The following is a 19,749-nucleotide window of genomic DNA, read 5'->3' as shown; positions in this document are numbered from 1 at the left end:
AAGCATTAAAGTTGTTTGAGCAGTCATTAGCAGATTAGCATTTGAGGATGGTGTATTTCCTCTTCCACAAAGAAAAGTGGGCCACTTGAGTCATTTATTTTCCTGCTGATTTGTATGGGTGCCCAATTTTCTCCCTGTTGTCACACTCGTATAGTCCAGTTCCAACAGAATAATGAAAAATTGAGAAGCAAGTCTTTCTCCACCCTCCTCCACAAGTGATGAAAATTTCATAGGACAGTATGCAAGCTTGCGTTTCTGTAAGTAGCTGGAATGATGGCGATGAAGCACGCTTGAGCTATAGGCATCCTTTGATGAGTCTGAAATTGAAGACGGTTCAGTTTGGGACAGAGATATAAAATGAAAATTCAAAACTTCTTCACTTTTGGTTTGTTGGCTTACTTTCTTTCCCATAAGAGTCTTCACTTTTATTTTAGCTGGCAGAATTTTCTGGATTCCTTTTAATGCCTCAGCTGACAGAATAGTCCGGCGTTGTAGCCTGATAACATCCCGATCGCTGCTCTGTGACCTGAGCAGTAAGTACAGTAATGCGATGCTCATGGATTGTCTTAAGGAAAGCATAAGCTCCTTTCCCCACTGTCATCTCAGCCGACAGAAGCAAAAGAAACGAGGTCAGTGTAAACACGGCTAAGATAGCCATCCAACATTCATGAGACTCGTCGTGTTTAACGAGAATCCGGGGAGTCTTTTTTCTGGTGGCGGTGCACGTTGGTAGCCCCCTTTTGTTGCTTTTTATTTGAGCCTGGCCTGCCCTTTGGAACGAATTAGCTCAATCTGTTTGTGTTTCTGACAGGAAACGCCGCTCACGAAAACTGTCGCCCTGAGCCGCGCCGTCCACTGTTTCCCACGGAGATCAAGTGCTGAAATATTCAGAAGATGCTTGTTGTCTTTCTGTCCCTGTTGGGGGAGAAAAAAAAATAAAGGACGACTTTCAGTTTCCAAAACAGTGACATCTATGTGTCTGGTGTCAATTTTATATACATATATACACACACACACACACACACACACACACACACACACACACACACACACACACACACACACACACACATCTGCAATCCTCTGCAGTCATTGTGACTTTCACACCATAGAGAAGAACGTAGAGGAGCCTGCATTTGATGAATGAAGAACCTGTTTTTTTTTCTCCTTCATCTTCAGCTAATCTTCTCCAGAGAGCTGCTGCTGATGCCAGGATCTTCTGAGCTTTTAGCATCGATCTGTGGGATTTGATTTAGGAAGTCGGGGAGAAGTTATGGACACTTTTTCTTTTGTCAAGAGTTCACTCTCTTGTAGTTTAAGAATGTTTACTTGATTTAATGTTATGCAGAAAAGCGTGTGCTTGTTTAGACATATGCATATGAGGGGAAAGCACACCCGGGAGGACAGTAAAACGACTTGTCAAAGACTGACAGGATTGTTTAGGGTTTATTTGGTTTTTTGTTTTACTGTCCTGATGGAGTAAAGTCTCAATCAGGTAGTCATACTGTATGCACAAATCACATTAGTATTCCACGGTTATTCCCTTCGGCTCAAAGCAGGATCCTTCTGAATCTAACGCACAAGGACAGTTCAGGAGAAGGACTTCTTGTGTTTGAATTAACCAAATTCTCTTCTTGCCTGCTTCTTCAAAAAGAAAAAAGGTTTTTGTGACTGTAGGGTGCAAAGTTTTCTAAACACCAAGTTGAAAGGCCAGTACGAAATGTGGAGTCCTAATCTGACTACAACGCCCAGCATTCAGGGGTTGTTTTCCAACACATGATATTACGGATGTAAATAGTGAGATTTTGAAGAATAAATCATTACATTATTATTTAAAAGTTTTAATATATCTTGTCTTAATTTTAATGATCATATAAATACAAATGCTTTGAAAAATTAAACAAGTTTTTAATATAAATTTCTTTTAATTTTTTCCTTGGGTTAGGGTATTTGTTTACTAATCCTTAATAATGCACTAAGTAACATTAATAAAGGAACTCTTATTGTAACGTGTTCTCTAAATTCACATGTGTTCTTTATGTAAAGTGATAAAAGGTCCAAAAAATGATAGGGCCATGTGATTCTGATTTGCATGAAAATAACCACAAAAGCATTGCAATCTATGATAAACTACAATCGTGTTCACTTTGTAAACATTCTCTTATATATATATATATATATATATATATATATATATATATATATATATATATATTCTTTTTTTAATGACTGAATGTAAAAATGTATATTTTTATTCTTATAGACCTATAAATGTGCATTTTAAGTTAGTCTGTATAAGTTACAGCATGAGGGAAATAACTGTCTTCATAAATTATACTTTAATAAGTTTTAGTCTCCTCTAGATTACACAGCTCTGCCACCTGCTGATATTTGCAGTCTCCTTAAAATGTGAAGGATTCATGTGAAATAATTGTGATTTCATTACTGAGCAAAGTTATGGTGAAAAACGTAAATTAGGCTTAAAATGCTGTGGACTAGGGTCAGTCTCATAACACCCAATCACTAAATCATCATAGCTGTCTACCGCTTCATCAGCATTTAAGAAACTTTTCATTTATAAGCAATAATCTGAAGACCTGAACAGATTATTTTCCTCCTTCATGAATCTCAAATGATGCAAAAATATTAATTGTTAAAAATCTTACTGAAAAATCTGAAATAATATAGAAAAAACTGAGTTAGGTACTGGATCATGGATGTTTTTAGAAGTTTGTTTGAGTCACTTGGCTTCCAAAACCAATCACACAATCTTTATTCTAAATATAACTAAGAGTAAATCTAAGTTATGTTCAGATTATTTGTTGCTTGTTTTACAACCTCTTTCCTGGATTGGTAATAAAGTTCCCCTTCAGGCTCTTCAGCACTTTTGTAGTGGTAGTCTGGAGAGTGTTTCAAGGGCCTCATGAGCTCCCGTAGCTGTCCAAGAGTGTTTCTGCTAAAAGATCCCCAAAGAAAAAGTCCTCTGAGCAAAAGTTGTTTTTTCACCAGCAGCTCTCTGCAGGTATTTCCTCCACAGGCGCAGACAGGATCAGTGTTTGTTTTGTCTTCTTACTTGCCTTTTCCTTTTTACAGGATATCACTCCCAGCACAGCAGCACAAACATTAGTGTCTGTGTGTGTGTGTGTGTGTGTGTGTGTGTGTGTGTGTGTGTGTGTGTGTGTGTGTGTGTGTGTGTGTGTGTGTGTGTGTGTGTGTGTGTGTGTGTGTGTGTGTGTGTGTGTGTGTGTGTGTGTGTGTGTGTGTGTGTGTGTGTGTGTGTGTGTGTGTGTGTGTGTGTGTAGGCACAGCTATTGGTGGCTCATAAGTGTGCAGAGGTCTGGCTCTGGCCCAAAACACACATACACACACACACTTAATAAAACAAAAATATGACTCCTATATTCATTTTAACCTGTTTCCCTGCAGCCCAACGACCCAGTGACAAATATCTGTCAAGCTGCTGACAAACAGCTCTTTACCCTGGTGGAGTGGGCCAAGAGGATCCCACACTTCTCCGAGCTGCCGCTGGACGACCAGGTCATCCTGCTACGGGCAGGTCTGTCAGCATCCACCAGTTCCTTTAAAAATACGTCTATGCTTTTGATCAATTCATTCTGCTGTCTTTATAGTTTTCTTATGCATTCATTCATAATGACGTTGTGGTTTAATAAAATAAATAAGAATAAAATGAATCCCAGATTATGTAGCATTAAAAAAACAGTATCACTTTTTTATTTTTAATAAAGACAAAAACATGACCTTCGTTTGAGCTGTAGGCCATTAAATTCATTAGATTTAAACAAAGAAACTTTTAGTAGGTACAACCACAGCTCACCGTATTTTTCCAAGTAACGTTGAGAATTGTGAATTATGACAGCTGGCAACAAACTGCAAACATTTCAAAACATATTGGTTCTCAGTTTTCTTGCAAGTTACTGACAGATTTTCTCATCTTGAATTAATCTACTCAGCTTCTGAGGGGCAGAAATGTGAGACAGCTCTGGTTGACAACCAAACTGAGACATAATTAAAGCTGCAATGGCAAATCAGAAAAACCAGCTAGCTTTCAAACACAAACACGATCACAGAATTCTCACCTTGGCTATAGAGCTCCGGGAGTTGACGTCACGTTTCCCGGCATGCAACAGTTCAAATCAAAACGGCGCCATTAGGCAGGCAGAAGCCGGCACCTGGGCTATTTGTTATTGTCAGAAAACTCAATCAAACGGGAAATATGGTAGATTTCTGTTGTGTCCCAGGATGCAGAACAGATGCGGACAAGATAAGGGAAGAGCCTTATACAGGATTCCCCAAGATCCGGAACGCTGTAAACGTTGGATCATTGTAATAAAACGCGCTTAGTGACCGGGCTAAAATGAAGCTGTGGGATCCCGAGAGTAAAGGTTTTCACTTATGCAGCGACCGCTTCATATCAGGTACTTAAACTAACGTTTCCTCAACTGTGTGTGGTATTTATTTTAAATGCTTTTATTACGATTCTTAGTGGGCTTCCTAAACTTATTTAGGCGTGGCTTTTTCTGTCTTATTACTCATAGCAACAAGTAAACATCACGTAAAACGTTGCCTCGTGAGTTCTGTGTGCTGCCGTTTACGTGTTTTATGATCACAGCAATTAACCGGCTAAGCTGTATTTAATTTTTAAGCAATGGTTGATCAATTGTCAGATCACACATAAAAAGCACTTTGGATTGCTATTATCTGTCTCACCGAGACAGATCTCAGACAGATCCTGCCTGACATATTTATTTTATTCACGGAAAAAAAAATCAGACTAGTGATTTCTCTTGGCGTTCAGTTTATACATTCAAACAGCACAGCACTCTATTTAAACTACTTATGTGTAAATCTGTTATTTGTCCATCCATCCATTTTCATCCGCTTATCCGGAGTCGGGTTGCGGGGGCATGTAGCGTCGAGAGGCCCTGACTTCCCTCTCCCCAGCCGCCGGAGCCAGCTCCTCCGGGTAAATCCCAAGGGGTTCCCCGGCCAGGTCCAGTAAGAAGTCCGCTCCGACAGCTTCTGGCATTTTTAAAAAGTATCCCAGGGGCACGGTAAGGGTCGGAGATGTTTCGTCTATTTAATTTCTGACTATATAAAACGATTTCTTCGGTTTTAAAGTGTGAAGTAAACTCCGACGAAGTAAAGTCCAAGCGGATCCCGTTCACGTTCATGGTTACGTCCGTGTTTGTTTACCTTTTTTTCCTGCCAAAATGGCGTCTACTAACTGAGAGTCGCGTGGGGTCCGGAGCTCAATTGTCCCTATCGTCTGCTTCCCTGATGTGATTGAGCAGAGAACCTCTTACACCAGTGGTGTTCTGCTGCTAAATGCGTGAGTGCTTAATGAGTGGAGGACCCTGAGTGCAGAAGTGTGGCAGTTCGGCTAGATCAGGGGTTGGCAACCTTTTCCCATCAAAGAGCCATTATTACCCATTTCCCACAGTAAAGAATACACTGGGAGCCACAGCAGTCGAGGCGTTGTGGGTGGAGCCTAACCTAAGACAGCAGGGAGCTGCTTTAACCGATCACAACAGGTGACAGCAACCAATACCAGTCGCTCCTGTACGTCAAAGTTATCTTTCAACAGAAGATCATTAATAAAACAGTTTGTTTAAAATTGATCCAAAAGTTGTAGCCCGTCTGTGTCTACAATGATTCAATATTTTTCACCCTGCTAATGGTTTTAATAGTTGAGCAGGTGAAACTTTTTGAGGCGTCACACATAACTGTTCAGAATACAAATCCAGGCTCTGTCTCATTGGACTGTTGTAATTAAACATTGTACTGAACTAAACTTTGCATTAAACATTGTTGAAAAGGTAAAAAAAGCATCCAATCAGTTAGTTTTTTCCTCATTTACACTGACGGAGATAACGGCGCAGTGTGGTGGCTCTGGTGTTAATCAGGTTTAACGTTTCTGTTTGCAACAATTTTCACAAGAAGGCAAAACAGTTAAATGACAGGGTTCACACTGACCGGATATTTCCCGTATTTGATTGTTTATTTTGACGGAGAAACCTCAAGCCTGCAGATGCACTGACATTTTAATCGTTACGCACATCGTGGAGGTAGCTACATCAATCAGGAAAAGATTCCCATCAGAACATCTGAGCTGGACACTGAGCTCAGCGCAGCTCGCTGCCAGCGCATCCGTAAGGTGGACAGCGAGCTGAAGATGTGTAGATCGGGGGCTTGGAGCGCATCGCAGAACCAGAGCCATGCAGGAAGATTCTGTGTGTTCTAAACCCGGACTCTCAGAGACTTGTCAGTTAAAAAATGTCCCCTGATTATGAATCTTTGGCTGATTTCTGTCTGCAACCCTGCGACGCATCCATGAGCCTGTCTGAGGAACAGTCCAGAATCTCACATCCTCTTCAGCTCAGAAAGCGACATTTCATTATAGAGACATTTGATTACCCACAAGCAGGTGACCTGTTCAGGTTTACGCAGGCAATCTTTAAATTTAGAATTGGCTACAGATAAAAATGAATGCAGTAAAATAAAACACATTGTAATTAAACATTCATTAATTAGTTTACAAGCAGAGAGCCGCATCAGATGGATGAAAGAGCCGCGTGCGGCTCCAGAGCCGCGGGTTGCCGACCCCTGGGCTAGATGGTCCAATAGTTGCTTTCAGACCAAGCCATGTTATTAGAGGAGGTTTTTAGACAAACGCAAAAGAACCCCTTTACTTATTTTCTTTACTCCACATAATATTTATAGCTATAGCTATTGAATCCCATATGTTATTGTTTACATCCTGGTAGCTACACTTTCACACTCGCTGACTGATCAGCAGGACAGCTCCTCCCTTCTGCTGGGTTCACTCGGTTGGTCGGTTCTCCCCGGCTGGCTTTTCGTCCCTGCAGTTGAGCATAATTATGTAAAAAAGCAGATAAGTCATTAGATGGTTAGAACTTGTTTGTTTCTGGGCATGTGGGGCAGATACTATACTTTTTTATTATGTCACTAGACTTTGCCACGATGTGGGTGGTTTATCCACTACAACTGGCCGTTAACCACTGCCTTCAACACATTTTATCATCTGGAAACCTGTAAAATTTAACTTAAGTGTCCTTTTGTCTGCTTGTGCAGCCTACAGCTCTATATGTGTTAAACATGCTGCTAGACAACCAGCTGATAAACACAACTGTGGTGTAAATGGGGAGGTGCTTCTTGTTCTCCAGCCTGGGGATAGGGGGTATAGACACTGCAATGGGTCTATACTAGGTGGAACGTTGTTTGGAGGCATGAACAAAAGTGTTAAGCTAGTCTGTTTAGCAGATTTGCTATTGCAGCTTTAGGCCTCTTTGTGTTTAAATTATGATGTTTAAATGTGCACGACTCAGTTGTTTGAAGATCGGTTGGCAACGTTAAACACAAAAGTAGAAATGCTTGGTGATGAATTCCTGTCTGTAGCTATAGGTGAACAGAATAGTTGTGGTGTGTCCAAGAAACCGTCACCACATCTATCCACAGTATGATTAGAGTAGCTGCAAAATAAGGTGGCTGGACATCCTAATTATTTTAAGACACATTCTCATTTAAAATGCAAAAGTACCGAGCTTTTAAACTGTGGAGAGATAAGAGGAAAAAGTTTGATATTTCAAACTGTATATTCCTGTTGCCTTTTTTTGAACCGAGAATTATTATGACCTGGAACAGCCTCCTCCAGCATCTCCTGTACATGGAAAAGCAAGCCAAGGATAAGAGTGCCAGCATCCTGGAACCGAGTGAATCATTCGTCACGTCGCCAAAGTCATACGCCGAAAGATCTTTTTGGTTCTCCTAACACACTGCCCCTTGTTTCCTGCCTGTCACTCCAAATTACTCTTATTGTATTTTCTGTTCACTTCTAGGAAGATGAAATAAGGCACCTCACACCAATCACTAGCAGAGAAAATAAAATCCTCCCATCATTCCTGCTTATCCATGGCACATACAATGATGGAGATGCTTCAGCGAAGTAGCGAGGGATACATTATTCTGCAGAGCTCGTCTCTCAGGCTTTCTATAAATAACCGCTTTAGTTCTGCTTTATCACAGATAAAAGCATCACAGCTCCACTCATGGCCAACTCAACTGTAGGGAGACGGGGCGAGTGTTGCCAGGCAGAGCAGTTAAAGGAGCCCTGTCACTCACGCAGCAGCATCCTGCGTCTCCACTGTTCCTTGTGCCAGGCCCCCTGCTTTGACACATCAAGCTTGTTGTGTTTATCGTGATGGCAGGCGCGCTTCATCTCTTTTACACGCTTGTCTCTTCAGAAAGCGTGATTCAAATGTCTCCGAGATAACCTGATGCCTGAGAAAGCTGCGGGGTTTTGTGGCGCAGCGTAATTGATTCATTGGGATTCTGTCTGGTTTTAATATCGCCTGAACGTTGTGTGAACTTTTGTCCTGGGTTTTCCTTCTCTTCTTTTTTTCTAACCATACTTTACCTTGATCCGTATCTGTCTCAGGTTGGAATGAACTCCTCATTGCATCATTTTCACATCGCTCGATTGCAGTAAAGGACGGGATTCTGCTGGCGACGGGGCTGCACGTCCACCGCAACAGCGCCCATAGTGCAGGGGTGGGAGCCATCTTTGACAGGTCATTATTATCACAGCACTAAACTTATTTTTTTCAACTTGGTGTGCTCAACGTCATTTAAAAATCACATTACTCACTGTTATTGCTGGTGTTTTAAAGGTATTAATACGGAGAAATTTCCGTCTAATTCATATGAAACATTTAAAGAAAAAAAACATTTTATTAGTATTTTCCAAGAAAATAAAATCAGAGTAGATTAAGTTACATGTTTTTAAACCTGCGTGTGGCATTTAGTATTCTTTTGGCGCAACTCTTTCACTGACTGGAAATCACAGGAACACCTTGCAGAGGGCAAAACAAGCACAGGAATTATTGATTGACTCCACTATATGAAATATGTACACCTGGGTGCACTGGGGGTCTCAGAGAAACCCTGAGCTGCTCAGAAAATGTCAAAAAAAAAAAGCCATGCAAAGTTCAGTCGCACTGACGTCAGGAGCGCGCTGGAACCACCCTGGTGGCTGTTATTGACATTTCAGGGCAGCGAATTGACAGACTGAAAGAAATATCACATGGGACTGTGTGTGTGTGTGTGTGTGTGTGTGTGTGTGTGTGTGTGCGTGCGTGCGTGCGTGCGTGTGTGTTTGGCTTCTGCGGCATTACAGCTTGAGCAGAGAGAATGCAAACTATTTGAAAAGTTACAAAGGTGTTAGGTATTTCTACGATGTCAACCCTAACAAGACCTCTTACAGACCAACTTTTACTGGATGTATTGCGTTTTTTTTTTAGTAGAAATGCTGTTTGAATGCTGCTGAAGACCTGAGCTGAAGCTGAGCTCTCAACAGTAGCTGAATTTTCATAGACCGTCCTAAAAAGAATCTCGAAAAGCAAAAGTTTAAATGACTTTAAGGGAAAAACCTGAAAGTATCAAAAACTGCATCATACAGTAATAGCTTAACATATTATTTAAAGTTTAAATGAAGTTTTCAGGATGAAGTACACCTCAGCTGTCAGCTTTTAAAACAACAATTTTGCTTAATATGCGCACCAGACATTTATTTCTAATGTGTCCAAATTTTCACAAAAAAATTATAAACTACATACACACAGGAGAAATTTAAAAAACTGAGAATAAGGTGCAAAAGTCTTATTTATATCAGTAATTCAACTTAGACTGAGAGACCATCTAAAGGCTCAGGAACTCCTTGCAGATGTTTTGGATTCATTTGCAAGTGAGCCTATGAGTCTAGAATATTAGACCTTTTCTCAATATTCTAATTGTGTAAGGTTTTGAATTGGGGGGTTTCATCAGCGTTAAACTATAATCGTCACAATTATAACAAATAAAGCCTTGAACTATCTGGTTTTGCATATTCATATATTAGTTTCACCTTTTAAATAGACATAATGAAATGAATGAAATTTTGCACCATAGTCAACTTTTTTTCCGTTTTATATTTAATTGGCGAAATACAGTGCCTACCCTACAGCTCAGGCGTGGCGCTGCACCATGGCTGAAATTCTAGCACCACCACAACAAAAGACTCGATGACTCAATACAGTCTGCTGGGTTCCTTAAATAGGAAACTTTTTAATGATCGGCTTGATAAACTGAACTCTATTGGAATGTTTACTTTGTGAAGTGTCTTGAGACGACTCTTGTCGTGATTTGACGCTATATAAATAAACTTAATTGAATTAAAAATGCCGGCACGTTTGCTTGCAGAAGACATGGCAACCCTGCACTCACTGATGCTAAACAGTACATCCCTCCTTCCTTTAATTTGAAAGGAGAAAAACTGACAACCCCCAGAGAAAGCTGAGTATGAATTATAGCCTTCCTTCCAACATGATTGAGACATTATGCTGTTTTGGGATTATTTCACTGTAGAATTCTTACTTTATTCTTACACACTGCACTTTTAACAAAAAATTAAAATAAATCACAATGTCCTCTTTCATTAAAAAAAATCCAGCCTCCCATCTTCCTGGTGCCATGAAATTCAACAAGTTGACATTTTAATGATCTATTACTGCTGCATTAAAAAAAAACAAGCTGGTTAACTCCACTGTGACATGTAGAGCAAAATAAAACTCCATTTAATGTTGAGGAGTGAGGTGCAAAAAGTAAAATCCTGGAAGGGTCTTCAATCATGTTTTATCTCTAGTCTGGGCTAAGAGGTGCAGAGAAAATACTTATTTATTTGTAACATTGTTAATACACAAATGCATCTAAACATAAGCTAAAATAACATTTTTTGCTCTAGGAAACTAACCTAAAACAATAAAACAAGCAAAAAGAAAGTTGGTAACTAACAAAAATGGCAGCTCAAACTTCCTTAACCAATGTGGAAATTAGATTGCATAATGCTTCACCCAAGTACTCAAAAATACATAAAAGGAGCATGCCATGTTTTCAGCTCCACCTGTGGAGACAACAACCTTTAAATAAGACTCAGAAACATCAGGACTAGCATTTTTAAAAATAAGTAATAAAGAATCAGATCATATTATTTTCCTTCAGCTCTGACGATGCCTGTGTTATTCTGATAAGCTCCTGCTGTCTTAGAGCAAACCTTCTGCTTACAGTCATTTCATCCCGAGGATCATCTGCACAATGTTTCTTTTTATTAAATTTTATCAGAATCAACAAGCCAGGTCTTCCTGTCTCCCTTATTACTTCTGCCTCTGCATCCATCAGGTTTAGATTTTACCGATTCAATCATGCAATTCATCAGAGGTTCTTTAGTGCATAATTTGTAATGGAAATAAATATTGAGCGCGTCGTGTTTGTGGTCCTACAGAGACCTGCTGTGCCTCGTCTAGTCTGATCAGCGGCGTGCTCCATGTCTGCATTAATCCAGACTGATTTGGTGGCACAGTTCCACGTCATTTTTGTTTTTTGGTTCTGCTTCTCCTCTTCGGAGTAAATTAAGTTAAAAAGAGCTTCAATTAACTGAACAATCAGAAAGAACATGAGAAAGAGAGGAAAACAAACTTTGTGGAGAGAGAGAGAGGGCGTGATGTTGTCAAGATAGGGGTGAGAAGTTTGAGTGACCCCGCGCGTGAGCCACACCCACATGTGATGTCACACACAGACGGCGAGCTCGCTGGTGTTGGATTACAACGTGTGTTTACTCTGTGGCTTTCCTTTTATAAAAACCACACACTAAATATAATTACTTGGCAGGGTTGTAAACGTTTCCACTGATCTAAACTCGGCATAATGTGGGTTCACAGTGTGGTCGTGGGTGTTTATTTTTAAAAACATGCACGCTGGATATGTGGTCGAAAACATACTTTTAAAATGTAAAGCAGTGATTCACTTAGAAAAAAAGAAAAAGTATACCAATTAGATTCAAGTGGTTTTCTTTGATCTGAACTCTTCGTTGTCTGACATAATACAGAAGCCAAGAACCAAACGATGTTTTAGTCTTGAACGAGCCACAGATCTGACTTTTTGCCTGTTTTTTGTTTTGCTCAGAGTGCTTACAGAACTGGTGTCAAAGATGAGAGACATGCAGATGGATAAGACGGAACTAGGGTGCCTTCGAGCCATCGTCCTTTTCAACCCAGGTAATGATCTGTGTATGTAAACTCCACCCTGCAGCGGGGTTTTTGCTAAAACTGTTTTAACTGCGTATTTCAAAGAGTCACCACTTCAACTTGTTTCAGAAGGAAGAATAGAGCCTTCACATTTATTCATACTGGGATGTACTGGGTTTAAAAAGGTTTGCATCATGAATAAACTGGTCCAAACTAGCATGATTCTAACTGTATTTCAACACTAAAACTCCCAAGGGAGTCATTTTGACCGTTTTCATATTTAAATATGTAATAACTTTAGTTAGATGGATCTCACATTGTCCTGGCTTTCTGACTTTTCCTATTTGCGTTATAATTTCCATAAAATGATGTATCAAAACAGAAATATGGTTGTTTTTGTCTTTGTCTCCCACAAGTCGTCAGCCTGTCGGTTCTATAGTTTACATTGTAAAGTTTTCCCACTGATGATGGACAGCTATAAAGCAACCAACTTTCCAGCTCGCATGCACTCACTCTTCATTCAAACTCATTCAAAACAGCTTTTAGAAGAACATTCTTAGTGAAAGAAGCGTTAGGAATGATGCTGCTTCAGAAAAAGCTGATGAAAACTGGTCAAAAGGAAGCAGGAGAGAGAGCAACGTCGAAGACGATCTGCGACCCTGCACACCCACCCGTGGAAAATAACCGTGTCGGTCACCCAGTGAACAACAGAGAGTGATTCTCCACCAGGACAGCAGGGGGCGTGGACCTTTTCTGGCAGGTCTGCCTATATCTCTGGTGGATGAGTTAATTACTATAAATGCAAATATCTTGAAGGAGGTATGCATTTAAATAGAAATTTTAGGTTCTTGTGTTGATATTGGAATTTGTCAGTGTTCCTATTCTATTAAAGTTTGAGGGGAAAAAACTTTTAAAGTTGCGTGCTAATCCGCTTAAGGAGCAATGGCTGACAGAGAGCGAGTTTTCATTGAGTTGGAACTGTTTGATCTCGAGGAGCAAAAACTGTTGTCACAAAGAATTCAACGGGAGCAAAAGAAACAGCTGCCCCTGTTGTTGGATCGACCAATCACAGACCTGCACTCTCCTTGCCTTCAGTGGCTAGTTAAAAAATTTGGCTCTACTCAATTTGTCCTTGTGTGCCTGTCAGAGAGCCCTTGTGTGGACAGGTAAGGGCACTTTGTGTCTCAGCACCTTTGCAGACAGAGAAGTATTAACTAGGCATAACTCAAGGGATGAGCCTGTGTTGGAAAAGCTCTCATTCACACAGTCTTTCACTAAATCAGCTGTGGTCTATAGTGTGAATGAAGGCTTTGTGAGTTGTTTTCTGTGAAGAAAAAAAAGCTCTTGTGCTCCAAGAAGTAGAGGAGGAGTTGGGGCAGAAATTGACAGGATTCAAAGTCTAACTAGTTAGTGGTGATATTCGAACATCTTGCTTGTGATGGGCAGACTGCAACTGGACTCTTCTACTCTTTGATGGTGGTAAAGGGGTAGAATGCCCGCCTTGTAACCGTAGGGTTGCAGGTTTGAGCCCTTGAGTCTGATGCAGTTGTTTGACATGTTTTAATCACACATTTTATCAGCAACACAACCATTCCCAAAGAGCCATTAGCTAACGATTTACATGCAGTCAATAATAAGCTGAAGGATGACTCAGTCCTCTATACTTGGCCTTTCTTTTCTGGTACACACAATTATTTTGGGACAACATGCAGGTAGTCTGAACATTTTTGAGAGATATTAGTTTATAACGGATTGTTTGCTATGTTGGCATAACGCTGGTTCATTTTCAACCTTCTTTGTTTGTTATGACTGAACAATTGACAGGTTGGAGTTGAAAGGCTTACATAGAAAATATTCTCAGAGGAAAAACAGCCTGGTAGAAGGAATGGATTGAAATAAGAAAAACCTGAGAAAGTCTGAAGAACTTCTCCTAAAGATGGTTTTAAACATTTATAGGAAAGACTGACTTTTGGAAAGTAAGATAACGTTTAAAAAAGGACAATTTAAAGGGTTTATCAAGATGTTTTCACAAATTATTTGTTAGTTGTTAAATAAAATTCCAAGGGCCCTTCATTGATTACCAAAAAGAATCCTCATTAATGCACTCTTATCCAGATCCTTGTCATTTAAGTGCATCTTTCTAGAAAATGTACTCATCTGCAGCTCTTGGTGGTCCCAGAGCAGAACTGAAAGTTTCTTTCATAAAGACCAGCAGGTTGAATTATTGGACAGGTGAAGAAAATGAAATGAAGACAGGAAAACCAGCATTCCCAGTTAGTTCCAGAGAGGAACGTTTCAATAAACCAGTGAGTGAAACCCCGTTCTTCAGAACCATCTAATTACAATAACACTGATCAAATTAAATGAAAGTGTGTTTGTGTGTGTATATATATATATATATATATATATATATATATATATATATATATATATATATATATATATATATATATTAGGGCTGGGACTTGATTAAAAATTTTAATCTAATTAATTACAGGCTTTGTAATTAATTAATCTCAATTAATCGCATTTTAATCGTTCAGGAAAATGTGCTCTCAAAGTAAAACTTTTAATTAAAATTATGAGACAGAGAATCAAACATTAGACATGGTTATTACTGTAAACTAAAGCTTTTAATACAAAAATGCAATTTAATTATTCAAATGTCACTGTGTGATATGAAAGAAAAACCCAAATCAACTAAAATTTATAATTACAAAAAGAAAACACCTGCAAAGGGTTCCTGAGCCTTTAAATAGTCTCTCTGTCTAGTTGAATGACTGAAATAAATTTGACTTTGCACCAGATTCTAATTTTTCCAGTTTCACTTGTTTGTATAATTGGGAGTTTTTATTAGCATTTCTACTCATAATGTAGTAAAAACACATAAATAATAATCCTTCAAAATGACAGTGGAACAGGCACAAATATGATCTAGGACTTAAATGTACTAACTTTTAACACCAGAGCAGGCATGGCATATTCTGAGAATGATCAGGAACACTAACTGGTTCCAGTTGGATGACTGGAGGTTGATGGGATGATAAAAGATCATGGCAAGGAAATAATGATCTGACGAACAGGTGAGCGGACCTTCCTTATAAAGGAAGTTCTGCTGTCACGTTAAGAAGGGGGTGCTGCAGACCCGCAGATTCACGCCTGCAGCAGCGAATCTGGTGTGATCTCCAGCCTGATCACAACTTCCTCGTTCCTAGCTGCCCCTGATACACTTAAGCATCCGCCCCTTAGCTGATGACAGCTTCAACACACCTGCTGCTTAATGATAGTAATGCATGTGATGTTTAGACAGTGACTCGTCTCAGAAACATAGAATTCCCCGACAGAATTGTTTAGAAAATCATCAGAAAAGTTTCAGAGTGTTTCTGTTTTAACTTAAACTTCTGTTTTCAACTTTAAGACACGTTGATTGTGATTGTTTACAGAGTAGTGAGAACACGGAGCGTTCTCCCAGCGGCAGCCAGGTGCCTCTCGTTTGTCTGACTACTTTCATAAACTACTGTTAGGGCACAGAATTATTCTGTCTGGTGCTTTCAGCGCTGCACAGATGTTACGTAAATGTTAAAAATATAGCTTACAACAACTTTTGTAAAGTTTCCGGTGCCACCGGGCAGCCGCAGCAGAGACGATCTCTGAAAAATGTCCGCGACACGGAATCCGTTGTTGTCTGGATGTTTGTTTTTTCCAAGTTAAGAAAAGAGGCGGACGGGTTTCCTAAATCCTGCATCAGTCCAAGCAAGGCAACCTCTTTCTGTTTTTATTCCGTTTTAGTAGCCATTAGCACTGTGCATTGTTGTGTGCATCAGTGATATTCAGTCTACGAGGAAATCGTGCAATGACAAAGGTTCCGCCGTGCTTGAAATGCAAGCTGCGATTAAATGCGTAAATTTTTTTTAACGCGTTATTTTTTTCTAATTAATTAATCGTAATTAACGCGTTAAAGTCCTGGCCCTAATATATATATATATATACATATATATTTTTCCCCAGAAGCTTCACTGAATTTAATCTGATAATAACAGTTCAAACTAAATAAATACCTTACTGTCTAAAGTTTGATTAATAGTTAAAATGGTTTTAATGTTTTTTATTAATATTTTGGCTGAAATCCAGGATTTGTGGTTACCAAAATGACTTTTCCTATTTATGATACTGAAAACCATGTGGGTTAATAAAGAGGCTGGGGATTAGTTTTGATTTGTTGACTAAATTAAATTCTGTCACACAATAAACTTTGTGTAATGTCTGTAAAAATATTTTATCTCAGTTCTGAGAAATGACAGAGTAGTTTGAAATTTATCTTTGTCAATTTTTTGTTTATTTTGCAATTAAATGTTTTTGTGTGAATTTAGATCATTTTTAATGCATGCATTAATTAAAAATTGTTTTTTTATACTTACCTGAGTGCTCCAGCCCCCTTGCTTCATAAAAATGTTTATAGAATCTTTGTTCTGTTTAATTTCTCAGCTAATCTAGGTGTATTTTAGGTATTTTTATTTTACCCTAACCCTTTACTTTTATAATCTAATAGTTGATTTAGTCTCCAGGGGAGGGCAGGGCACATCTTTTCTAGCAGAAGCTAACCATTAGCATTAGCAATGCTGCCACATCGCAGACTTCCGTCAGGCTTGTGTTTTTGTGAGATAAAACATCATTTTTACCCAAGAAAAAATGGCAAAGGGAGGCGATGGTAGAGTTGCATTGCTGTCAGCCAATCAGAGGCAAGATATCCGCTGAATATTATGTATGACCTGCTGGCACAGTGAGGCTTTTTTTTAAATATATTTCTTGCTAATGTTAACCATGGCAATAACGTTGCCATAATAACTCGAAAATGTTGGGATGAGCACCCCAAAAACATGATAATGTGGTGACATGGGGGTGAGCACCCCCAAAATTATAATACACCATATTATCCACGGCTGAGACAGTCGTTTTGATGTAACGTTTGTGGGGTGCACGCTTCCCGAAGAATAATATAAAAGATAATGAATCCTCTGGTTAGGATCAATAAGGGCCCTGCCTGCGGTGGCAGGCCCCTTAATAAAAGTTAAAGTAAGGAGTCAGACTCCAAATCCTACTGTCCAACCCACACACTCACAAACACACTCCTCCAACTAACTTCTACTTCCTGAAACATGAGCGCAAGAGCCTTTTTTCCACAGAGAACAACTCACAAGGCATTCATTGTTGAAACCAGAGACCACTGCAGATGTGTTGAAATAACGAGTGTAGAGACCTACCCATAATGCATTGTGGCTGGTTACTTACATGAACCAAAAATCAGAAAAAATACAGCAACTTACTGTTAAAAGGTAAGATATACCCATAATACATTACAGTTATAATGGCATACTTTAAACAGAAACTATGACAGTTTTACTTGGAAATTTTGATATATTCACTTGTAAATATTCCCAGCCAAGAAAAAGGAAAATAAACCTTTCCTGAAAACCAGAGATAATTTTGTCCAAATTTGTGGGGCTGCATATGACAGCATTACAAAGGATGGATAGTTCATTTCATGATTGCTTATCGTGAAAGTCTATCATGATTGTTTATTAATTTTAAAGTATTACTCCTTCCTTCATAGCATTGTATCACTTTTATCCTCAATGTTAGTTTTGATGATCATAACCAGAGTGCAGAAGCACGAAGAGAGTGTCAGAAAAAGAAGTGGAAGTATTAAAGGTTTGTCCATTAGGAGAAAAATAGATCATCATGTGATCACGTCCTGTCTTTTACTTTAATAATCACCACATTTACTAAAGCTGCTCCTGAATGTGACCCAGGTTTTTAATGACTCGATCCACGTGTCCCTGTGGTATCCAACGTAGATCTAGAACACTGATTCTCGGTGTCCAACATGATGTTCAGGCCATGCCCAGGCCCAACTAACCTTGGTTCATTTTGCTGCTTGATTCCTGTTAATTAGCCGTTTGTAAAACTGGTCTGACTGAGGGAGCAAATGGCTCTCAGGCTGCAAATGAAGAGGGAGGATGGGGAAGGGGGGTGAGGCTAAGAGGCTAAAAAGGGCTCTTCGGTAATTCCTTTCCCACACTGCACAATTTAGTCCAGTCCGGCCATTAAAAACAAGTGTTCATTCATTGTCAGGCAATGGTGAAACGCTTCGGTGACCATTGGTGTTCATCAATGACGTGTTTGTGTTGCGAATCAAAGATGTGTCTTTCATTGGAGTTTAAATTAGCGCAGAATGGGGCGACACATGTTGGTTTAGGGTTAAAACTTAATCTGCAAGTCACAAACCTGTTTCAGGGAAAGATAAAATGAGATTGACTCATTTATGCCCATTCAGCCAACATTTGTTTGAAAATGTTTTAGGATTTTTCTGTAATGAGTAAAAACCTCAAGCTTTGTTATTCTATGGCTGCTGAAGACGATTTGGAGAAACAAAAGTTGTGACAAAAAATGTTTTTTTTTTTTTTTTTGTTGGATTCTCACTTTTGTGATTTGTGAAATAACTGCAAACAAATGTCAACATTCATGTGAATTTTTTGTCCCGCTTTAGCAGCAAAGTGTCTCAACTATGTTTCAATTTAGTTTCGATCTGGTCTCCAACTCCTCCCACGGTTGTTTCGCATTCGTCACACATTCTGACTTAGGCCTGATTTATACTTCTGCATCAGTGCGGAGACACGCAACGCCATTATGCGTCGGTGCAAGGGCTCTCCGATGGGCTCAGAGGGCGACGGAGACTTCCCCAACATTTTAAACATCTGTCGAAAGTGACAGAGACTGCAAGCTTGTGATTGGTCAGGATGCCGCTTCGTGTAAATTCATCACCAGCACCGTCGTTGCCCCGTTAAAAAGTAAAAAGATATTTAGCGGCAGACCCAGAACAGATTGAAGAACGCATTGTGGTAAAACTGAAAATATGAATGTTCATTCACCCATGATAGTAGGAGTACAAAATATGGAGCAAACGTGGACGGAAATTAAAGGAAAAATGAGTTTAGAGGTGGCGACCACATGAAGAGGTGGAGGAGAATGAAGGACAAATTTGTCCGTGTTATAAAGTCTCTGAAATAAATAAACACATTAGTAAATGCACTATCGTGGACCGGATACATGAGTGTGACGGTGGCAGTATACCACAGAAAAACGCTACGCCCTCTGTGTTCCTGGCGGGGAATTGTTTTGCAACACTCTGCTGCCTACGCTTAAGTTCACATGTAAAAACCTTTCCAACACTCCGTGTACATCTCTCACGTTGCGGAGCTCATGGAGAAGTATAAATCAGCCTTTACACAGACTAAATCACAGAGTTCCCAATGAATCCCAAACACTTGTGATGGCTAGATCTTTGAGAGAAAACTTCTAGATTCAGCTGTTATTCAAATTTTTGCCATAATATTTAGATTTTTGATTTTTTTCACTGTTTGAATGAAAAAAATCCGATTTTAAAACAGAATATGTTTGCAGGTTTGTTATAGTTGTTTGTTCTTGTGCTTGTGTTTCAGATTCTAAAGGTTTGTCCAACCCAGGTGAAGTTGAAGCTCTGAGAGAGAAGGTCTACGCGTCTTTAGAGGCCTACTGTAAACACAAGTACCCCGAGCAGCCGGGCAGGTGGGATTAAAATCACAAACATGAATGTATAACTAAAACCTAGCCACGT

General features: G+C 39.5%; 1 protein-coding gene across 5 annotated transcripts in view; it reads left to right on the top strand.

Moving 5' to 3' along the window:
- The window catches only part of rxraa (retinoid X receptor, alpha a), a 164,261-nt gene that overhangs the window by 144,126 nt on the left and 386 nt on the right, over positions 1 to 19,749 (top strand). For 4 of the 5 annotated variants that reach the window (XM_015976012.3, XM_070552227.1, XM_070552226.1 and 1 more), the window contains exons 7-10: positions 3,427 to 3,556; positions 8,477 to 8,609; positions 12,034 to 12,125; positions 19,595 to 19,700. In XM_015976012.3, coding sequence (XP_015831498.3) covers positions 3,427 to 3,556; positions 8,477 to 8,609; positions 12,034 to 12,125; positions 19,595 to 19,700 — 461 coding nt within the window. Of the gene's footprint in view, positions 1 to 811; positions 1,371 to 3,426; positions 3,557 to 8,476; positions 8,610 to 12,033; positions 12,126 to 19,594; positions 19,701 to 19,749 lie in introns of those variants that run through there. The other variant, XM_070552228.1, reaches the window with a different exon arrangement.

The sequence above is a fragment of the Nothobranchius furzeri genome, chromosome 6 (assembly GCF_043380555.1).
Source record: "Nothobranchius furzeri strain GRZ-AD chromosome 6, NfurGRZ-RIMD1, whole genome shotgun sequence".
In the NCBI taxonomy this organism is placed as follows: domain Eukaryota; kingdom Metazoa; phylum Chordata; class Actinopteri; order Cyprinodontiformes; family Nothobranchiidae; genus Nothobranchius; species Nothobranchius furzeri.
This window is presented reverse-complemented; position numbering and strand designations above follow the sequence as displayed.